At 41.0% G+C, this 21,897-nt stretch overlaps 1 protein-coding gene across 3 annotated transcripts in view; it reads left to right on the top strand.

Annotated features, from left to right (window-relative positions):
• The window catches only part of GRIP1 (glutamate receptor interacting protein 1), a 437,679-nt gene that overhangs the window by 318,795 nt on the left and 96,987 nt on the right, over window positions 1–21,897 (top strand). For 2 of the 3 annotated variants that reach the window (XM_060023847.1, XM_060023846.1), the window contains exons 8-10: window positions 8,039–8,186; window positions 10,048–10,217; window positions 17,270–17,422. In XM_060023847.1, the coding sequence (XP_059879830.1) occupies window positions 8,039–8,186; window positions 10,048–10,217; window positions 17,270–17,422 (471 nt within the window). Of the gene's footprint in view, window positions 1–8,038; window positions 8,187–10,047; window positions 10,218–16,453; window positions 16,610–17,269; window positions 17,423–21,897 lie in introns of all 3 variants that reach the window. The other variant, XM_060023845.1, reaches the window with a different exon arrangement.

Below are 21,897 nucleotides of genomic sequence, written 5' to 3'. Positions count from 1 at the left end.
GGAATATGAATGCGGTTGGCATGACTGTGCTCATCTTTACCTTATTTAAGAAGAATCTTGCTTCATCTGGGACTGAAGATGGCTCTCTCCCAGGGGACTTTTAGCTTCAGGAGTCAGTGCATATTGCCTGAGCTTCAGCGATAGGAATACAGATTTCCTAGTTCACCATATGTGAGTGGTGGCTTGGTGATAAAGATGTACTTGCAGGAAGACAAAGTGGTATTAATGACGTCTCAAACACCAGAGCAGTAGAAAGTCATAAAAATACTACCTAGAGGACCTTCACGATGGTGGAGGAGTAAGACATGGAGATCACCTTCCTCTCCACAAATACATCAGAAATACATCTACATGTGGAACAACTCCTACAGAACACCTACTGAATGCTGGCAGAAGACCTCAGACCTCCCAAAAGGCGGGAAACTCCCCACGTACCTGCGTCGGGCAAAAGAAAAAAGAATAAACAGAGACAAAAGAAAAGGGATGGGACCTGCCCCTCTGGGAGGGAGCTGTGAAGGAGTGAAAGTTTCCACACACTAGGAAGCCCCTTCACTGGTGGAAGCAGGGGTTGGGCGGGGGGGAAGCTTCAGAGCCACGGAGGAGAGCGCAGCAACAGGAGTTCAGAGGGCAAAGCAGAGAGATTCCCACAAAGAGGATCAGAGCCAACCGGCACTCACCAGCCCGAGAGGCTTGTCTGCTCACCCACCAGGGCAGGTCGGGGCTGGGAGCTGAGGCTTGGGCTTTGGAGGTCAGACCCCAGGGAGAGGACTGGGGTTGGCTGCATAAACGCAGCCTGAAGGGGACTAAGTGCACCACAGCTAGCCGGGAGGGAGTCTGGGAAAAAGTCTGGACTTGCCTAAGAGGCAAAAGACCATTGTTTCGAGGTGCCTGAAGAGAGGAGATTCAGAGCACCGCCTAAACGAGCTCCAGAGACAGGCACGAGGCGCGGCTATCAGCGCGGACCCCAGAGAAGGGTATGAGACACTAAGACTGCTGCTGCAGCCACCAAGAAGCCTGTGTGCAAGCACAGGTCACTGTCCACACCTCCCCTCCCAGGAACCTGTGCAGCCCTCACTGCCAGGGTCCAGTGATCCAGGGACAACTTCCCCAGGAGAACACACAGTGCGCCTCAGGCTGGTGCAATGTCAGGCTGGCCTCTGCAGCCGCAGGCTCACCCCGCATCCGTACCCCTCCCTCCCCCCGGCCTGAGTGAGCCAGAGCCCCATAATCAGCTGCTTCTTTAACCCCGTCTTGTCTGGGCAGGAACAGATGCCCTCAGGCAACCTGCATGCAGAGCCGGGGCCAAATCCAAAGCTGAGCCCCGGGAACCGTGAGAACAAAGAAGAGAAAGGGAAATCTCTCCCAGCAGCCTCAGGAGCGTCAGATTAAATCTCCACAATCAACTTGATGTACCCTGCATCTGTGGAATACCTGAATAGACAACGAATCATCCCAAAACTGAGGCAGTGGTCTTTGGGAACAACTGTAGACTTGGGGTTTGCTTTCTGCGTCTAATTTGAATCTAGTTTTATGTTTATCTTAGTTTAGTATTTAGAGCTTATTATCATTGGTAGATTTGTTTCTTGATTTGGTTGTTCTCTTCCTTTTTATTTATATTTTTTCCCCTTTTCCTCTTTTTGTGAGTGTGTATGTGTATGCTTCTTTCTGTGATTTTGTCTGTATAGGTTTGCTTTTACCATTTGTACTAGGGCTCTATCTGACCTTTTTTTTTTAGTGTAGTTTTTAGCACTTGTTATCATTCATGGATTTGTTTATTGGTTTAGTTACTCTTTTCCTTTTTATTTTTTGCATTACTTTTTAATATTTTTATTTTAATAATTTTTTATGTATTTTTTTCTTTCTTTTTTTTTTTCATTTCTCCCTTTCTTCTGAGCTGTGTGGCTGACAGGGTCCTGATGCTCCAGCTGGGTGTCAGGCCTGAGCCTCTGAGGTAGGAGAGCCGAGATCAGGACATTGGTCCACCAGGGACCTCACGGCCTCTCGTAATATCAATCGGTGAGAGCTCTCCCAGAGATCTCCGTCTCAATGCTAAGACCCAGTTTCACTCAACAACCAGCAAGCTCCAGTGCTGGACACCCCATGCCAGACAACTAGCAAGACAGGAACACAACCCCACCCATTAGCAGAGAGGCTGTCTAAAATCATACTAAGTTCACAGACACCACAAAACACACCACTGGACACGCCAATCCCCTCCACCAGGAAGCCTACACAACCCACTGAACCAACCTTAGCCACTGGGAGAAGAGACCAAAAACAACAGGAAGTACGAACCTGCAGCCTGTGAAAAGGACACCCTAAACACAGTAAGTTAAGCAAAATGTGAAGACAGAGGAACACACAGCAGATGAAGGAGCAAGGTAAAAACCCACCAGACTGAACAAATGAAGTGGAAATAGGCAGTCTACCTGAAAAAGAATTCAGAGTAATGATAGTGGAGATAATCCAAAATCTTTGAAATAGAATGGAGAAAATACAAGAAACGTTTAACAAGGACCTAGAAAAACTACAGAGCAAACAAAGAATGATGAACAACAAAATAAATGAAATTAAAAATTCTTTAGAAGGAATCAAGAGCAGAATAACTGAGGCAGAAGGACAGATAAGTGACCTGGAAGATAAAATGGTGGATATAACTACCGCAGAGCAGAATAAAGAAAAAAGAATGAAAAGAATTGAGGACAGTCTCAGAGACCTCTGGGACAACATTAAATGCACCAACATTCAAATTATAGGGGTCCCAGAAGAAGAAGAGGAAAAAAAAAAGGGACTGAGAAAATATTTGAAGAGGTTATAGTTGAAAACTTCCTTAATAAAGGAAAGGAAATAGTCAAGTTCGGGAAGCAGAGAGAGTCCCATATAGCATAAATCCAAAGAGAAACAGGCCAAGACACATATTAATCAAACTATCAAAAATTAAATACAAAGGAAAAATAGTAAAAGCAGCAAGGGAAAAGCAACAAATAACATACAAGGGAATCCTCATAAGGTTAACAACTGACCTTTCAGCAGAAACTCTGTAAGCCAGAAGGGAGTGGCAGGACATATTTAAAGTGATGAAAGGGAAAAACCTACAACCAAGATCACTCTACCCAGCAAGGATCTCATTCAGATTTGATGGAGAAATTAAAACCTTTACAGACAAGCAAAAGCTAAGAGAATTCAGCACCACCAAACCAGCTTTACAACAAATGCTAAAGGAACTTCTCTAGGCAGGAATCACAAGAGAAGGAAAAAACCTACAATAACAAACCCAAAACAATTAAGAAAATGCTAATAGGAACATACATATTGGTAATTACCTTCAATGTAAATGGATTAAATGCTCCAACCAAATGACATAGACTGGCTGCATGGATACAAAAGCAAGACCCATATATATGCTGTCTACAAGAAACCCACTTCAGACCTAGAGACAAATACAGACTGAAAGTGAGGGGATGGAAAAAGATATTCCATGCAAATGGAAATCAAAAGAAAGCTGCAGTAGCAATTCTCCTATCAGAAAAAATGACTTTAAAATACAGACTATTACAAGAAACAAAGAAGGACACTACATAATGATCAAGGGATCAGTCCAAGAACAAGATATAACAATTGTAAATATTTATGCACCCAACACAGGATCACCTCAATACATAAGGCAAATGCTAACATCCATAAAAGGGGAAATCGACAGTAACACAATAATAGTAGGGGACCTTAACACCACATTTTCACCAATGGACAGATAATCCAAAATGAAAAACAACAAAGAAGCACAAGCCTAAAAAGACACATTAAACATGGACTTAATTGATGTTTATAGGACACTCCATCCAAAAACAACAGAATACACTTTCTTCTCAAGTGCTCATGGAACATTTTCCAGGAGAGACCATATCTTGGGTCACAAATCAAGCCTTGGTAAATTTAATAAAATTGAAATCGTATCAAGTGTCTTTTCTGACCACAGCGTTTTAAGACTAGAAATCAAAAAATACCTAGAAACAAATGACAATGAAAACACAACGACCCAAAACCAATGGGATGCAGTGAAAGCAGTTCTAAGAGGGAAGTTTATAGCAATACAATCCTACCTCAAGAAACAAGAAACATCTCAAATAAACAACCCAACCTTATACCTAAAGCAATTAGAGAAAGAACAAAAAAAATCCGAAGTTAGCAGAAGGAAAGAAATCATAAAGCTCAGATCAGAAATAAATGTAAAAGAAATGAAGGAAATGATAGCAAAGTTCAATAAAACTAAAAGCTGGTTCTTTGAGAATATAAACAAAACTTATAAACCATTAGCCAGACTCATCAAGAAAAAAGGGAAAAGACTCAAATCAATAGAGTTAGAAATGAATAAGGGGAAGTAACAACTGACACTGCAGAAATACAAAGGATCATGAGAGATTACTACAAGCAACTCTATGCCAATAAAATGGACAACCTGGAAGAAATGGACAAATTCTTAGAAAAGAACAACCTTCTGAGACTGAACCAGAAAGAAATAGAAAATACAAACAGACCAGTCACAAGCACTGAAATTGAAACTGTGATTAAAAATCTTCCAACAAACAAAAGCCCAGGACCAGGTGGCTTCACAGGTGAATTCTATTAAATATTTAGAAAAGAACTAACACCTATCCTTCTCAAAATCTTCCAAAATATAGCAGAGGGAGGAACACTCCCAAACTCATTCTACAAGGCCACCATCACCCTGATACCAAAACCAGAGAAAGATGTCACAAAAAAAAAGAAAACAACAGGCCAATATCACTGATGAACATAGATGCAAAAATCCTCAACAAAATACTAGCAAACAGTATCCAACAGCACATTAAAAGGATCATACACCATGATCAAGTGGGGTTTATCCCAGGAATGCAAGGATTCTTCAATATACGCAAATCAATCAGTGTGATATACCGTATTAACAAATTGAAGGAGAAAAGCCATATGATCATCTCAGTACATGCAGAAAAAGCTTTTGACAAAATTCAACACCCATTTATGATAAAAAGCCTCCAGAAAGTAGGCATAGATGGAACCTACCTCAACATAATAAAGGCCATATATGACAAACCTACAGCCAACATCTTTCTCAGTGGTGAAAAACTGAAACCATTTTCACTATGATCAGGAACAAGACAAGGTTGCCCACTCTCACCGCTATTACTCAACATAGTTTTGGAAGTTTTGGCCACAGCAATCAGAGATTAAAAATAAATAAAAGGAATCTAAATCATAAAAGAAGAAGTAAAACTGTCACCTTTTGCAGGTGATGTGATACTATACATAGAGAATCCTAAAGATGCTACCAGAAAACTACTAGAGCTAATCGATGAATTTGGTGAAGTAGCAGGATATAAAATTAATGCACAGAAATCTCTTGCATTCCTATACACTAATGATGACAAATCTGAAAGAGAAATTAAGGAAACAGTCGCATTTACCACTGCAACAAAAAGAATAAAATACCTAGGAATAAACCTATCTAAGGAGACAAAAGACCTGTATGCAGAAAACTATAAGACACTGATGAAAGAAGTTAAAGGTGATACAAACAGATGGAGAGATATACCATGTTCTTGAATCAGAAGAATCAACGTTGTGGAAATGCCTATACCACCCAAAGCAATCTACAGATTCAGTGCAATCCCTATCAAACTACCAATGGCATTTTTCACAGAACTAGAACAAAAACTTGCACAATTTATGTGGAAACACAAAAGACCCCGAATATCCAAACAATCTTGAGAAAGAGAAATGGAGCTGGAGGAATCAGGCTCCCTGACTTGAGACTATACTACAAATCTACAGTAATCAAGACAGTATGGTACTGGCACAAAAACAGAAATATAGATCAATGGAACAGGACAGAAAGCCCAGAGATAAACCCCCACACATATGGTCACCTTATCTTTGATAAAGGATGCAAGAATATACAATGGAGAAAAGGCAGCCTCTTCAATAAATGGTGCTGGGAAAACTGGACAGCTACATGTAAAAGAATGAAATTGGAACACTCCCTAACACCATACACAAAAATAAACTCAAAATGGATTAAAGACCTAAATGTAAGGCCAGATACTATAAAACTCTTAGAGGAAAACATAGGCAGAACACTGTATGACATTAATCACAGCAAGATCCTTTTTGACCCACCTCCTAGAGAAATGGAAATAAAAACAAAAGTAAACAAATGGGACCTAATGAAGCTTCAAAGCTTTTGCACAGAAAAGGAACCCATAAACAAGTGAAAAGACAACACTCAGAGTGGGAGAAAATATTTGCAAATGAAGCAACGGACAAAGGATTAATCTCCAAAATACACAAGTAGCTCATGCAGCTCAATATCAAAAAAACAAACAACCCAATCCAAACATGGGCAGAAGACCTAAATAGACATTTCTCCAAAGAAGATATACAGATGGCCAACAAGCACATGAAAAGCTGCTCAACATCACTAATCATTAGAAACATGCAAATCAAAACTACAGTGAGGTATCACCTCACACCGGTCAGAATGGCCAGCATCAAAAATCTACAAACAGTAAATGCTGGAGAGGGTATGGAGAGAAGGGAACCCTCTTGCACTGTTGGTGGGAGTGTAAATTGATACAGTCACTATGGAGAACAGTATAGAAGTTCCTTAAAAAACTACAAATAGAACTGCCATACGACCCAGCAATCCCACTACTGGGCATGTACCCTGAGAAACCGTAATTCAAAAAGAGTCATGTACCACAGTGTTCATTGCAGCTCTATTTACAATAGCCAGGACATAGAAGCAGCCTTAGCGTCCATCGACAGATGAATGGATACAGAAGATGTGACACATATATACAATGGAATATTTACTCAGCCATAGAAAGAAACGAAATTGAGTTATTTGTAGTGAGGTGCATGGACCTAGAGTCAGTCATACAGAGTGAAGTAAGTCAGCAAGAGAAAAACAAATACCGTATGCTAAAACATATATATGGAATCTAAAATCTAAAAAAAAAAATGGTTCTGAAGAACCTAGGGGCAGGACAGGAATAAAGACGCAGACGTAGAGAATGGACTTGAGGACACAGGAAGGGGGAAGGGTAGACTGGGACAATGTGAGAGAGTGGCATGGACATATATACACTACCAAATGTAAAATAGATAGCTAGTGGGAAGCAGCTGCATAGCACAGGGAGATCAGCTCGGTGCTTTGTGACCACCTAGAGGGGTGGGATAGGGAGGGTGGAAGGGAGACGCAAGAAGAAGGGGATATGGGGATATGTATACATATAGCTGATTCACTTTGTTACACAGCAGAAACTAACAAAACATTGTAAAGCAATTATACTACAATAAAGATGTTAAAAAAAATAACTACCAAAAATATACAGTGTTGAAAAGTGAGATGACTCAAAGGCTTGAGGTCATAATATATCAATAATAATAATAATAATATTCTATGTGTATAGCACTTTATAAATTAAAAAATGCTTTAACTATACCTTGATTTCCATTGTAGTAAATGCTGAGGAAAAGGTACCGTTTTCTAGGTAAGAAAAGAAGAAATAAGTACAGGTGTTATAACTCCATGTCCAGGCCTCTTTCCCGTGTGACCTCTGCCTCTTCTAAGCTTTAAATGCCATCCATCCGTAGTAGGTGCTAAGATGTTTATTGAGTTAATTAATTTTTTAAACTTTTCTCAAGACACCCAGTGTGTGCCAGGCACTGTGCCTAGTGATGGAGAGGGCATAAAGGTACACAAGACATCATCCCAGCTGACGTGAAGCTTACGTGTTAATTGAAGAGATAAACCCATGCACATATTACCGTAATACAAGCCCGATAGAACGGGTGTCCTAAAAGATGCCCTAAGAAGTTACCACGCACTGGACGTGGGGATAGTACACGGAGGGAAATCTAAGTTTCGGTGATAACGTTAACAGATCAACATCAGACTCAACATTCTCCACCTTTTTCATGTGTCTGTTTGATTATTTATTCTGTTTTGTTTTATTTTCTGAAATTTGTTCTTCCATAGATTCTGTGGCGACAGCATCCGGACCACTACTAGTTGAAGTTGCCAAAACTCCCGGTGCCAGCCTTGGTGTGGCCCTGACTACCTCGATGTGCTGTAACAAACAGGTCATTGTCATAGACAAAATCAAATCTGCAAGTATCGCAGACAGGTGAGTGTCGTAGAAAGTGCCTGCTCTTCAAAACTGCATGTGTGTTAAAATATGTAGAGATATATTTATATGTAATACCTACACATGTACACACACAGTAAAGAGCTCTTCTACCAGTTTATGCAAAGCTTCATATACAAAACAAGTTACTGGTCTAGCGCTTAAAAATTCACCTACCTTTTCAGCCACCCCATCATGTAATGTTGCTTCACCCAAATGTTTGGTGTGGCCTTTAGAAATGGGAAAAAAAGTCAAGCAACTCAGCACATTACCTACTGTGTCCTAGGGTAATAGCCCGTTTTTGGTTTAGGGTAGCTAAGCAGATCTTTATTATGTGAACAATTAATCCTGCCACCATACAATCTTATTCCTTTTTTCTGAAATAAATAACATTTTAAAAATGATACAATCTTGAAAGAAAGGCCGTCTACCGTCATAGTATGTTAGTCTTAGCGTTTCACCATTTTCAAGGGTCCCCGAAAACATCATTCATTCCCATGACAGTAAAAACGCAAGATTTTTATCCTGGACTCTTCTTCCTAATTAATATTTTAGACTTACAAGAAGGGGAAAAAAAGACTACCTTACCACCTAAAAAATTATTTTACGGCTTCTGGTAAGAAAACCCCCAGCTCATAGCTGAAGCACTCCAAGTGCCTCCACATGGAATTTTCTTTTTAGATGATTGAAGTGCTTTTGTCTTGAGAAGTAGACTCTGGTCACCTTGGAAATGTTTAAATCTATTGGGTTGGCCGAAAAGTTCATCTGGGTTTTTCCATAAGATCTTACAAAAAAACCTGAACGGACTTTTTGGCCAACCCAATACTTGACTACCCAATCTCCCTTCATGTTTCCAGCCCTCTTCTGCCCAGGCCCTGGCCCTGCCTGGGGAACCTCTGACGCCGATGCACCTGTGGCCACCCCTGTAGTGGTCAATCTACAGCTCCACTGTGCTGTTGCCTACATTCAGCCCTTTAACAGTAATGGCCACTGACCCACGGGTACTCTCCCATTCAACGGTGCAGGATGCTTTCATTTTCTCCCTGTTTCTTTCCCATTTCGCAGCAGGTAAGCAGTTTAAGCAGCTGTCCACTTGACTGGTACCTCGGGATGCTGACTGCTGTGTTTGCTGTTCTCAACTCATCCAGTAGCCAGTCTCTTGAGTTCAGCAAGATGTAGCAGCCAGCCCCTCCCCATCCCAGCTACGCCCGCGCTCCACTCCCCACGAAGGCCTCCTCTGACTACTCTTTGACTTCTGCATAATTTCCATCATCATCAAGAGCTTTTGTACTAATAATTGTTTGACTCCAGAAAAACAAAATAAAACAGAGTAATCAAGCACTGGTGATCTGGGAGCTTGAGTGAGACAGTTCTGAGCAAGCACTGGCTGAATCTTTCCCCAAGTTATTGCCACTAACACAGAAAATAGTTGTAAATGACCCTATTCCCATTCTGTGAGTCACATCTTAACATTCTGAATGTTTACCAACTCACAGATACAAAAACCTATGAGGAAAAATCACAGAAAAAAGTCAAAGGGAAACATTTTCCTGTTCTTCCCTCCTTCCTGCTCACTTCCCCTCAACTTGCAGCATCACCACCCCCCAAATAATATATTTTTTATGAAGGACAAAAGAAAAACATCTCCTTGAGTTTTTCTCTATATTCTACAAGGTTTTACATTCCTCTTCTTATCCAAGGAACTTAACATCTGAGAGGCGGTGTTTCCTATAACATCCAAACGATTCCTTTTTTTTCTTAAGTAAGTGAAAACTGTGTGAAGTTTTGACTATGAGGACATGAAAGTTGGAATCCAGGGAGGACGGCACGCCATTGTAGTGAGACTTTCTCCCTTCCGTAGATGTGGTGCTCTGCATGTGGGCGATCACATCCTGTCCATCGACGGGACCAGCATGGAGTACTGTACGCTCGCAGAAGCAACCCAGTTCCTGGCCAACGCCACCGACCAGGTCAAGCTTGAGATTCTTCCCCATCATCAGACCCGCCTGGCCCTGAAGGGACCTGACCATGGTGAGAGGATCCATCCAGATAAATCTGTTATCCTCCCCTTGCAATGATTGCTTCTCCAGCAGTTAGAAAGCAGGGAGATGCTGAGTTTAATTCTGCCTCTGTCATTTCTTTTCAAAACAACAGGTGATCTTTGTTTACTCTTCATCTTCCAAATCCCTTTTCCTAAGCCACAGGTATTTTACTTGAAACCCCCAAAATTGAGGAAAGAAACGTTGTTTGAAATAGAATTTTCAGGCTTTTACTATTTGATTTTTTTTTTAAAGCCTTTGGTGCAAATTGAGTGTGGAGAGAAGGGAAATAATTTGACTTCTTGTTATTCATATTGAATTTCCATTCTGCTTAAAGGACAGTAAAGGCAAATAGTAAAACTCCCAGTTTTCAAAACTAAAGTGGGTATCATGCCAGACCCTTCAAATATTGGGGGAGGTGGGTGGGAAGAGTTGCATGAGGGATGACTTTCTCCAGATTTTGTCTGTTCGCCAGAGTAGTTTTTTTCTTAGGATGGAGAACAACCTTTCTGACCAAATATTTCTCCTGGGAGTATCAGAATATTTCACTACAGTTATGCAGTAACAAGTGTCAACTGAGGGAATCTGCATTTTCACTGTCTTGAAGCTCACAGATCTGTTCGCTGAGCATTTATATACCATCCCACCTAGGCATCTTTAAATAAAACCCAGTGCAAGAAAAAGGACTTTGAGCCCAAAATCAAATGAAGAAAGACTCTCCAGTGAGGTCTCTGTTCCAACCCTCCTCCCTCCTTTTCCTTAAACCAAGCACCCTCCATTTTTATTCTTTGAAACCAATTCCTCGAAGCCTCACTAATACTATCAGGGCTCCCTAAAGGCGAAGGACACATTTCTGTATGTTTAGTTAGCAAGAGAAGAATTTTCTCTGGAACCGCAATTCTGCGTATGAGGAGGTCATTTGTATCCTACGTCTCCAACCTTCTAAAACACACTGCACTTTTCCACAGTTTAGAAAAAAAAGAGGTACCAAATAATTTTCATACTGAATGAGTCAGCTGGATACAACCTTTTTTAATTAAATGGAGCTTAGACAGCCCTGGAGCTAATGAGAATCTCCAGTACAGCATTCCCTTTATCAGATTTTAATTTTACACATTGGAGTTGGAGACATGAGGCAGCCGAGGCAGTTTATGAAATGCTGCCTCATTTGAATGGAAATGATAAGGGGGTGCAGTTCATGGGAACGTTCCCTTCCCGTCAAGGGGCCATGCGGGCCTTTTCCGCTCACTGGCTGAGAAGGGAGATTTCTAAAGGCATTAGGTTTCTTCTCAATTAATCTGAAGTCGCCACTGGATTTGGAGCACAGTGGGCACAACAGTGCACACTGCCCAGTGCTTTTTCAGCATGAGATTTTGCTTGGTAAATTCTGGTATCGGTGAATCAGGAAAGTGAACAGACCCTATAAAAATGTCCTTGTCTTCAGCAACCTCATTTTTCCCACCTTTTATTTGCCCTGTATACAAATCATAAATAGTTCAAAGAGTTTCCACTCATGAAATATTAAATATTTTTACCTGCCAAGACAGTCCGAGAAGATGAATTTATATACTAAAATGGATGGAGACCAAAAATTAATTTTTCTTTTCTTCACTGTGGAAAACCTGACATCATTTGTGATTTTGCAGGGGGGTAAAGGGCTGGTCATTTTAGTAATTCTAGCTTCTGTTTTTGACCCTGTCATCCACTTTTGTTGAAAATTGTTCACCATCTTCTTTATCTAACATACAGACATCTCCCTACATTTTACATTAAAATCAGACTTGTATTTCCAAGAAGAAATAAATATTGGCTCTTAAACATAATTAAATCCCCGTTAATCCTCAAAAACGTGATTGTGTTTATAATTCTCAAACTTCTGTTTGGGTATGTAGTGGTGGTGTTTTGCATAGTTTTACCCTTTTACTACAAGAAAGTTCTGGTTATTTTTTCAAAATCTCTGATCCCTAAGCAGCATGTCTCTCATCCCATAGGTGGATGGAGATATAACATTTCCCAGATTTTGCTTAGCAACAAAGCATTCAGGAAAATATAGCATTCAGGGAAATATAGAAATGGGCACATCAACCAGGAATAGATTAACTGTGCCTTTTGCTGGGAAGTAGCAACATTCAAAAAGCCAACAAGAATGAGTTTTTTAAAGAGCTCAGAAATTGTTCCCACTGAGGGTCTTTGGGAGACATAGTCATGACTGGAGGAAACTTTGTAAAAGAGTTTGGAAAAGAAAATGGGAGCAGAGTCATGAGGTTCTCTACATTCAGTACCAGGAGGACTTCCATTTCTGAGCCCCAGGAGCAACCACCAGAGTAGCTGTTGCCTACACCCTTGGACTCCTGGACAGGACAAGAGGGTACAGTTAGAGAAGAGAACAAACAGAAGTGCCTTCCATATCAGATACCTCAAGATTTCAACAGCGATGTCACCATGGAATGATAGGAAAAACATTATATTTTCCTTGCTGTTTATCTGTAACAAAGGACTTAGGAACACATAGGAAGAGGCAGTGGAGTATGGTGGCTGAGGGCAGCAACTCAGAGTCAACTTTAGCACTTTAATTCTGGCTCCACCACTTGGGAACTTAGCAAGTTACCCAACTTTTCTATACCTCAATTTCTTCATCTGTAAAATGGGTATTATGACAATACCTACCTCATAGGTATACCGTGAGTAGTATCTGAGATAATCCATGTAAAAGCACTTAGCACAGTGCCTGGTATATAGTGAGTACTCAGTGAAGGCTGACTGTTATTATGGGGACCATTAAATGGGAGAATATAAATGAATGTTTTTTGCAAAATGAAAGAGCATGCCAAAAATGTACCATCTAGGGCTTCCCTAGTGGCGCAGTGGTTGAGAGTCCGCCTGCCGATGCAGGGGACACGGGTTCGTGCCCCGGTCCAGGAGGATCCCACATGCCGCGGAGCGGCTGGGCCTGTGAGCCATGGCCGCTGAGCCTGTGCGTCTGGAGCCTCTGCTCCGCAGCGGGAGAGGCCACAACGGTGAGAGGCCCGCGTACCGCAAAAAAAAAAAAAAAAAAAAAGTACCATCTAATTTTTAAACTAAAATACTTGCCTAACATATGAGTATTAAGTACACCACCATAAAACAGAAGAGATTTAGAGTGCACGTTCAAAACAGGCTATAGCTGTCTTCTCTGGCCTACATTGTTGGTTGAACGCCTTTTGCATTCATTATCCACGGCATGCAGTTTTTTGCATTATCGAATATAATTTTTGTCTCAATTATTTGATGTGTATGAATATTTAGTCCCCAGGAGTAGTTCAAAGTCAAAGTAAATGTTATGACTTACATTTAACATGCCTGCCACAAATGGCACAGTGCCAGGCATACAGTAGGTGCTCAATAGCTTTCTTATTGTGTTATCAATTGGACTTGACAGTAATCAAAAATGCCCAGTAATTTTCAAAGCACTCCATAAAGAACTGGGTCGAAAAGTGAGTGTAGAATTCTGAAGTTCACTCACTGTACCTCATTTGACCATATTTTACAGAGCTCAATAGAATGGCTGTGGGTAGATTAGCCAGACCCAGCAATGACTGCATCTTGCTAAAAAGTCTTCTGGTACACTCTAAAGTAGAATGCGGATGGTGAAAGAGAATCCATCAGGGGCTTCCTGGGCAGTGCTCTTTATCCCAAGGAAACTGCTGCTGCAGTGTGGACAGTGTGGACATGGACTCTCTGGCCGATATTCCTGTTCATTCATGCATGCATCCATTCACTCATTCATCAGTCATTATATACCAGACACTGTTCTAGTTGCCATGATACCTCTAGTGAGCAAGACAAGCAAAGTGATCCCTAGTCTCATGGAATTTACATTCCAGTATAGAGGGAGAAACATTAAAAGTATATTAAATAAATAAAGCCATTTCAGACAGTAATAAGTGGTATGAAGAACATAAAGCAGCAGTGGGATAGCGTGGGTGGGAGAGGGCAGCTACTACATCCAAGGAGGTCAGAACAACTCTGAGGTGGTGGTACCTGAGCTGAGACCTGAATGATTGTAAGAAGCCAGCCATGAAAACAAGGGGGAGAAGAATATTAGAGGGAGGAAGAACAGGAAGTGCAAATGCCCTGAGGCAGGAAGCAGCCTGGCTTGTTCTAAGACAAGACAAAAGACCAACATGGCTGAAACAGGCAGTGATGAGGAGAGTGCTAGGGGATGAAGCTGGAGAGATAAGTAGGACTCACTTTTTTTTTTTTGCCGTACGCGGGCCTCTCACTGTTGTGGCCTCTCCCGTTGCAGAGCACAGGCTCCGGACGCGCAGGCTCAGCGGCCATGGCTCACGGGCCCAGCCGCTCCACGGCATGTGGGATCTTCCCGGACCGGGGCACGAACCCGCGTCCCCTGCATCAGCAGGCGGACTCTCAACCACTGCGCCACCAGGGAAGCCCAGGACTCACTTTTGATTCTGTTTGTAATTGTAACCCATTGAAGTACCTTAAATGGGAGTCACATGATCTAACTTGTATATTTGAAAGATCATTCCGTATTGTGGATACAGAGATGAACCAGGGAGCCAAGTCTGAAGATGAGGAAGTGATCTAGGTGAAGGAGATGGTGGCTTGAAAGTAGAATAGTGGAGAGGGAGATGGAACCCAAACTAGAAACAGCAGTGGATAGAAGGAAAGGGCCAGATGGTTTAGGGTTACAAAATTATGGTGGCCAGAAAAGTGTGCTGCAGATTCCTGAAATATTCTCTAAACTTAAGTGCCCAATGAGTGAAATTTGTTGAGTGATAGATATATCTATTTCCTTTAAAAATGATTCATTGGCAAGTAGATAGAAAGTAAACAGAATCAATGCTATTAATAAAGGGTCATTGGATTTTATTCTGTGTACGAACATCGTGCTAAGCACCTTAGGTACAGAATTCTCACAGTTGGCCTGTGCAGTAGATGCTTTCATGATCTCCACTTGACCTATGAGGAAACTGAGGCCTGGAGAGGTTGAGTAACTGGCCAGGGTCATATACAGAAGATGGGCTGGAGCCGGAACAGAAACTCAGCTTGGCCTCAGCCCATGGTGATCTGTCCACACTAGTGCTTTTGTTCCATGTACTGTCTCATTCCAGAAAGGCTGTGAAGTGGCCAGTGAGACTGATATCACGGATGGTATAATCTAAACTCTTATGTACATAACCCTCCTTTAAATACTTACAGAGTATTTGACCTCACTACATGAATAGATACTGCAAAGTCATTCACATGTAAGGCATCTAACCTTAGAATCGTTAACAGTAGGAGATAAAAGTTCATATTTTATTTTTCATTTTTTAAGATACTTAAATGAAAAATTTCATGTCAATATAGTAACAAACATAAAACTGCTTGTATTTCAGAACACTGGGTAGAAAATCAAATCTAAACAATATTGAAATTAGAATGGAAATATGATATACAATTTTTTGAAAATAAAGGGGACACCAGAATTTTGAAATTGACTTTATTAAAATTTCATGGCATCTTAAGGAAATATAAAGTATTTGAAATACTTTAATAATTAAATATCTCTTTCAAATGTAAATACATCTTTTAAAAATACCCCCAGAATTATAAAATATATTGAGACTTTTATCTTCTGATTAGAGTATAAATAAGATCCTGATAATGATAGATGATTAGAGTGGTTTATTGTTGAGAAAAATCAAGCTCAAGTGATGAATAGTAGTGTAATTAAAATGTCAGAGCAGTAAATTGTGATGTGTGACTAGTAAACCCCTTGAATCAGGAGCCAGTGTGATTTATCGTTCCTTCTTTCCTTCTTCTCAAAACAAGTGCTACTAACTGGCCAAGATTTGCAAATCTTTAATTACTAATCTTGTGCCATAGATCTTTGTGGGGTTGACTTTTAAGTTAAAAAAAATGTTTTTAATCTCTGCTGTGAAGCACAGGGGGAGATTAGAAATGGATTCAATAGTCATCTTAAAAGGAGAAAAAATGGGCTGGGGAAAGACATGCATTATTCTTGCGAAGATGAAAAGTTACCATCCCTGATGTTAATCATCAGTTTTGCTGACCACTGAGAAAAGGGCAAAGTCAATATTTTTTTTTTTTTGCAAGCAGCTTTCATTTTTTTGTTACACTTTTTATTTGTGCAATTCAAGTTACTTTTTCCTCTTTTTTTTTTTTTTTGGTTCTTTGTTTGTTTGTTTGTTTTTATTTCTCATCATCACTTCATATGGGCAGTGAAAATTCAGAGGAGCGACAGGCAACCTCCCTGGGATTCCTGGGCCAGCGACCACTGCAGTCTTCACACCTACCATCACTATAATACGTACCACCCAGACCATTGCAGAGCGCCAGCCCTGACATTCACGAAAGCACCTCCTCCAAACAGCCCTCGTAATGTTCCAGGCTTTCGCCTCCTGGTCTTTTACTTAAATTATATTCTTCTCACCCCTTCCTCATCTGATTCATACCATTTTTGGTTTCATGGGTGTGGTGTGCTTTTCTTTATGTAGTAGCAACTTATCATTTCTGTCATCTCTTAAGTCCTTCTTTTCCATCAGAAAGCATTTGTTGTTAGGAAAGGATGTAAAGGTTCCGAATGCTTTATGTGTGGCCAGGAAATACCAATGCAGAATAGTATATACAGTACAGTTTTCTCAGACCTTATTTGTGTATATGGAACCACTTGTGAAATTCATGTCAGAAAATATCTATGAAAATGAGGTTATGTATTTGATACATTGAGTTGTTGTTTATGGAGAAACTTGTTTTAATGTTTACTTTTTTGTCTAAAGCAAAATTCATAGAGCCTCTCCGTGTTGCATTATACTTATGAAGATCAGCGCTGCTCCTCAGGCACTTCCGGGCCCTTGTAACTCAGATTCTAAAGCGCTGTCTCCATGGCTCCTGAGATCTGGTCTCTTATTGGTTGGGGTACCTACTAGCCATTGCTGTGCCTCTTGTGTGTCTTTCTATATTGTTGCTGGTTGGCAGGTGTGGCAGGCTCACACCCCACCTGAGAATGCTCTGTGCCAAGTCCTCACTCTTTTACAGCAGCTTTGTCTTCATCCTTCTCTCCTACCTCCACGAGTGCATACAGCCTGAGTTCCCTGAACATGGGCACTTTGCCTCGAAGCCTCTACTCCACTAGCCCACGTGGAACCATGATGAGGAGGAGGTTGAAAAAGAAAGACTTCAAAAGCTCACGTAAGTGAAATGTTAGCCAGTGACTTTTGGCCTGGAGGAAACGGGTGGGTCTGTTGGAGTCTTGGATATAAGGAAACCTGCGGGAAGAGTGTTTCACAGGTAGACGCTAAGCAGCTCGCAGCCCTGCGCCAAAGACCATTGAAATGATCTCTCTTATCGACAAGGTAATGATTGCACCAAATACGGTTTTAGACTGAATTTGTTAGTTCATTCTACCTTTGCCTACAACTTTTTTTTTTGAGATCTTTTTCTTGCTCTTTTGATCTGATAAAATAACCAAAGATGTGATTTTTTTTCTTTACGACTCCTTCCTTATATTCTGGGTGGTTTTGGACATGAAATCTTTGTTCTTAGTTTCTTATTCACTCTAAAGCAATTCTTTGAAAACTAGGTCCCCCTTTTGATAACTATAAGAGTTCCATGCAGTTGTTTAATATTATTATAAATTTCATACTAAATTATATTTCATGAACCTCCCCCTGCAAGAAAGGCAATGATAAGTTTAAACACGCGTTTTCAAACTCTATCTCATTCCCCTTGAATGTGCCTTTTCAAACTGTATGTCACTCCCCAAGATTCTAATACTTTCCCCAGGAACGTGCCCCACTGAAAATCTCTGCCCTAACATATATCTGTTACTCACGCCAGCGTCAGGAAGATTGAAGGATGCTCGTCTTTACAACAAGCATCCTAAGGTCCAGGAATTTCGACCGTGATTCTTAGAAATATGACCTTCTGGGACAGCCAAGCACATTATAGATTAGGCAAGACTAGGAAAATGTGGTTGGCTGCTTGTTTCTGGATAGCTGGTTGTACGTGTAAACAAGAAAAGGGTGGTTGAATGCCTTAGGGAAGAAACACATCACTCCTAAATTTTTCTTTTGTGGTGATGGGAGGGCAGAATATAATCTCTCATCATAATCACATAAGTTTTAAAGGAAGAGAACACCTATCTCTCCAACCAGATCTAATCATAGTCTAGAGAGGTGTGAGTATTTCTTGTTGTTTTTGGTGGCCATGATTATGATTCCTGTAAAGAAGCTCAAAGAAGATGGGATCTCTTCCTGTGCTTACCATGGGGATAAAGAAAGGACCACTCTTAAGTTACCTAAACAAAACCAAACCCAGGTACTTCAAGACTGGTGTTAAAGAGAAAATGTTCTTGTGAGGAAAGGTGGTTGGGTCTATTGGCTCTTCATCTGGTTTGCCAGAGATTCGTCTTCAGAGGTGGGTCTGTGGCCAGGCTTACCAATGCCACCATCAGTGTAGGAGACCAGCCATCACCATACTGGGACATGGTCTCTTCATGTTATAAGAACCTGAGGTTTCCTTACAAGGAAAACCATCGCAAACCTCCACTGTGGTGTATTCATGATATTGACGTGCATATCCCTTCAAATAGAAGATTTGTCATCTTTCGTATAGGTAAATAGAAGGAAAACTGAGAACAAGGAACTCCTAGAGCCTCATATGTTTCTTAGCTGACTCGAGAGAGCAAATTATTTACTCATGGAAGAAATGAGTTGAAGGCAACATAGTGAACTGGTTATGAGCATAGCCTCTGGAACCAGGTTGTGTGGGTTCTCTTCCCAGTGTCATTAATTTCTAGCTCTAGGACCTTGAGCAGATTTTCTAAGCTCTCTGTACCTTGGCCTTCTTAGCTACAAAGTGGGGCTAATTATAGTATTTACCTTATTGGGTAATTGTGAAGATTATATGAAAATGTGTATGTGTGTGTGTGTGTGTGTGTGTGTGTGTGTGTGTGTATTCTCATCACTGAAAGGAACATGCAGGACAAGAAATACATTCTAGACTATATATTCATATATATATATATATATGATATGTTCATATATATGTATGAACAATGATATATTCTCATATAATCTTCACAATTACCCAATGAAATAAGAACTATAATTATAAATACACTATATATATATAATATATATATGCTAGAACAATACTTATTAAATAGTAAGCACTATTGAAGTAAGCACTAGTGTTTGCTATTATGATGCCTATATCTGAGATGTTAACACTGCTTTCAAACTTAGACATTTTTCACATGGTTCCACTTTGACATAATACATAGGTTGAGTCTTCCATTTAATGCCTCAGGATTCGTGGTGGATATTTTTATATGAGATTTTTTACATAAAATGCCTTCTTGTGCAACACTGCTTACTGAGAGAAAACAGACTAACAGCCCTCAGCAGGGAAGAGCAATTAAAACAGATGCATTCATGTTCATACTTCTGCTTTAATGGCCAAACATTTGTTTGTGTGAGGTAAGACTGCTGTCTTGATTAAGGATATTAGTGACTACAAATAAATGATAATCTATTTGGCTATCTCAGATGATGTTTACACATTTTAAAGTTTTTTGGTTTTGGGGTTTTTTTTTTTTTTGGCTGTGTTGGGTCTTTGTTGCTGCATACAGGCTTTCTCTAGTTGCAGCAAGCAGGGGCTACTCTTCGTTGCGGTGTGTGGGCTTCTCATTGCGATGGCGTCTCTCTGTTGTGGAGCACGGGCTCTAGGCACACGGGCTTCAGTAGTTGTGGCACGTGGGCTCAGTAGTTGTGGCTCGCGGGCTTTAGAGCTCAGTCTCAGTAGTTGTGGCGCACGGGCTTAGTTGCTCCTGAGTCATGTTCTCCAAGCTTGCTCTCATGCCTCTGCACCTCTCTATGTGCTGTGCCCTCTGCCACTTTAGCCCTTCCCTTGTTTTTTTGTTTTTTTTTGCGATACACGGGCCTCTCACTGTTGTGGCCTCTCCCGTTGCGGAGCACGGGCTCCAGATGCGCAGGCTCAGCGGCCATGGCTCACGGGCCCAGCTGCTCCGCGGCATGTGGGATCTTCCCAGACCGGGGCACGAACCCATGTCCCCGGCATCGGCAGGTGGACTCTCAACCACTGAGCCACCAGGGAAGCCCCTTTCCCTTTTTTTTTTTTTTTTTTGATATTTACTTATTTGGTTGCACTGAATCTTAGTTGCAGCAGATGGGCTTCTTGGTTGCAGCACATGGGTTCCTTAGTTGCAGCAGGTGAAATGGGGGTGGAGGGGGAGAGCAAATGATGATACTGAGAAGCTGAGGTTGAGAAGAATGTTGTTTAAGGAATTCTTTTCAAATGGCTGGATCTTTTCAGTCTTGTAGGAAAGACTCAGGAACAGAGCATAAGGGAACATGAGACTGGATGGGCAGGAGAAAATGAACTTATGAAGGATCCTGCGTAGTCTGCTAGAATTAGAGATTTTGTTCTCTTGGAAATCGGGAGCCATTAAAAGATTCTAAACTGGGGGATGACCTTTGCATAGTAGAAAAGCCCCTTGGGAGCAATTTGGAGCTGTTAGCAAAAGATAAGGGGCAAGGACACTGGTTGGAAGCCTATGTAGAAATCTCTACTAGCAGTGATGAGGCTGTACTCTAGGAGAGTAGAGAAGTTGGGGCCTCATCTTAAACAAAGTTAATCTGGCAATAATATGCGGAAAGCACTGGACATGAGGGGACCCAGAAACAGGTATATTAGAATAATTGGAATATGAATTGAATGCAATGAAAGTAATGAGAGCCTGAATTAAGGCATTGGCGATAAGAAGGGAAAAGAGGATTTATACAAGATATATTTTAGTCATCATCCTGGGAGAACTTAGCAACTGATTGGATTTAAGACAATGAATTGTTGTGAGTCAAAGGTTACTTTGAGATTTCAAGCCTGAAGGACCATCAACATGATGGTCCCATTCATAGAAATAGTGGTGGCAAAGAGAAAGAGAAGATGATTAACTCAATTTGAAGATGTTGAGTTTGAGGAGTCAATGAGACATCCTTGTGGATGGGACATCAAGGAAATGCATCACTGGAGCTTGAGAGAGTCTAGAGATGGAGACACGAGAAGATACATGAGAGGTTATATTACAGGTGCGCTGGAAGTGAATGGGGGAAAGAATGAGAGTAGAAAACACTTAGGACAGAGCCGTGGTCAGCTCTGTGTTTGGAGTGCAGAAGGCAAAGGAAGTGGTAAGGGCTGGAAAAGTAAGAAACTAAGAACAAAGCTTCATCAAAAGTAAGAGAGGCACTTCAGGAAGAAAGGGATAGTTCCCAAAGCCAGTTGCTGCAGAGTGGTCAGAGAGGACGAGGCCATTGATTTTGGCAATCAGGAAGTCATCCTCGCGAGAGTAGTTACAGTAAAGAGTGAAGGGAGAAGTCAATTTTAAGCAGTTTGGGAATCAGTACAAATCTATAGAGAAAGGTCAGAAAGCTAGGGGAGTGAGTAGGAAAGTTAGGAAAAATGTCAAGAGAGAAGTTTTTGTGGCACAAAATCACAGAGAGAGTGGAAAGGGAGGGATAGTATCAAAAATAATGAAAGGAAGAATTAGCCTTGTACATCCTCCTGAAATGGGGGTGGGAGGGGAGAGCAAATGATGATACTGAGAAGCTGAGGTTGACAAGCATGTTGTTTAAGGAATTCTTGTC

The sequence above is a fragment of the Delphinus delphis genome, chromosome 11, assembly GCF_949987515.2.
Source record: "Delphinus delphis chromosome 11, mDelDel1.2, whole genome shotgun sequence".
In the NCBI taxonomy this organism is placed as follows: Eukaryota; Metazoa; Chordata; class Mammalia; order Artiodactyla; family Delphinidae; genus Delphinus; species Delphinus delphis.
The sequence above is the reverse complement of the archived record's forward strand: the minus strand, read 5'-3'. Positions and strand labels throughout refer to the sequence as shown.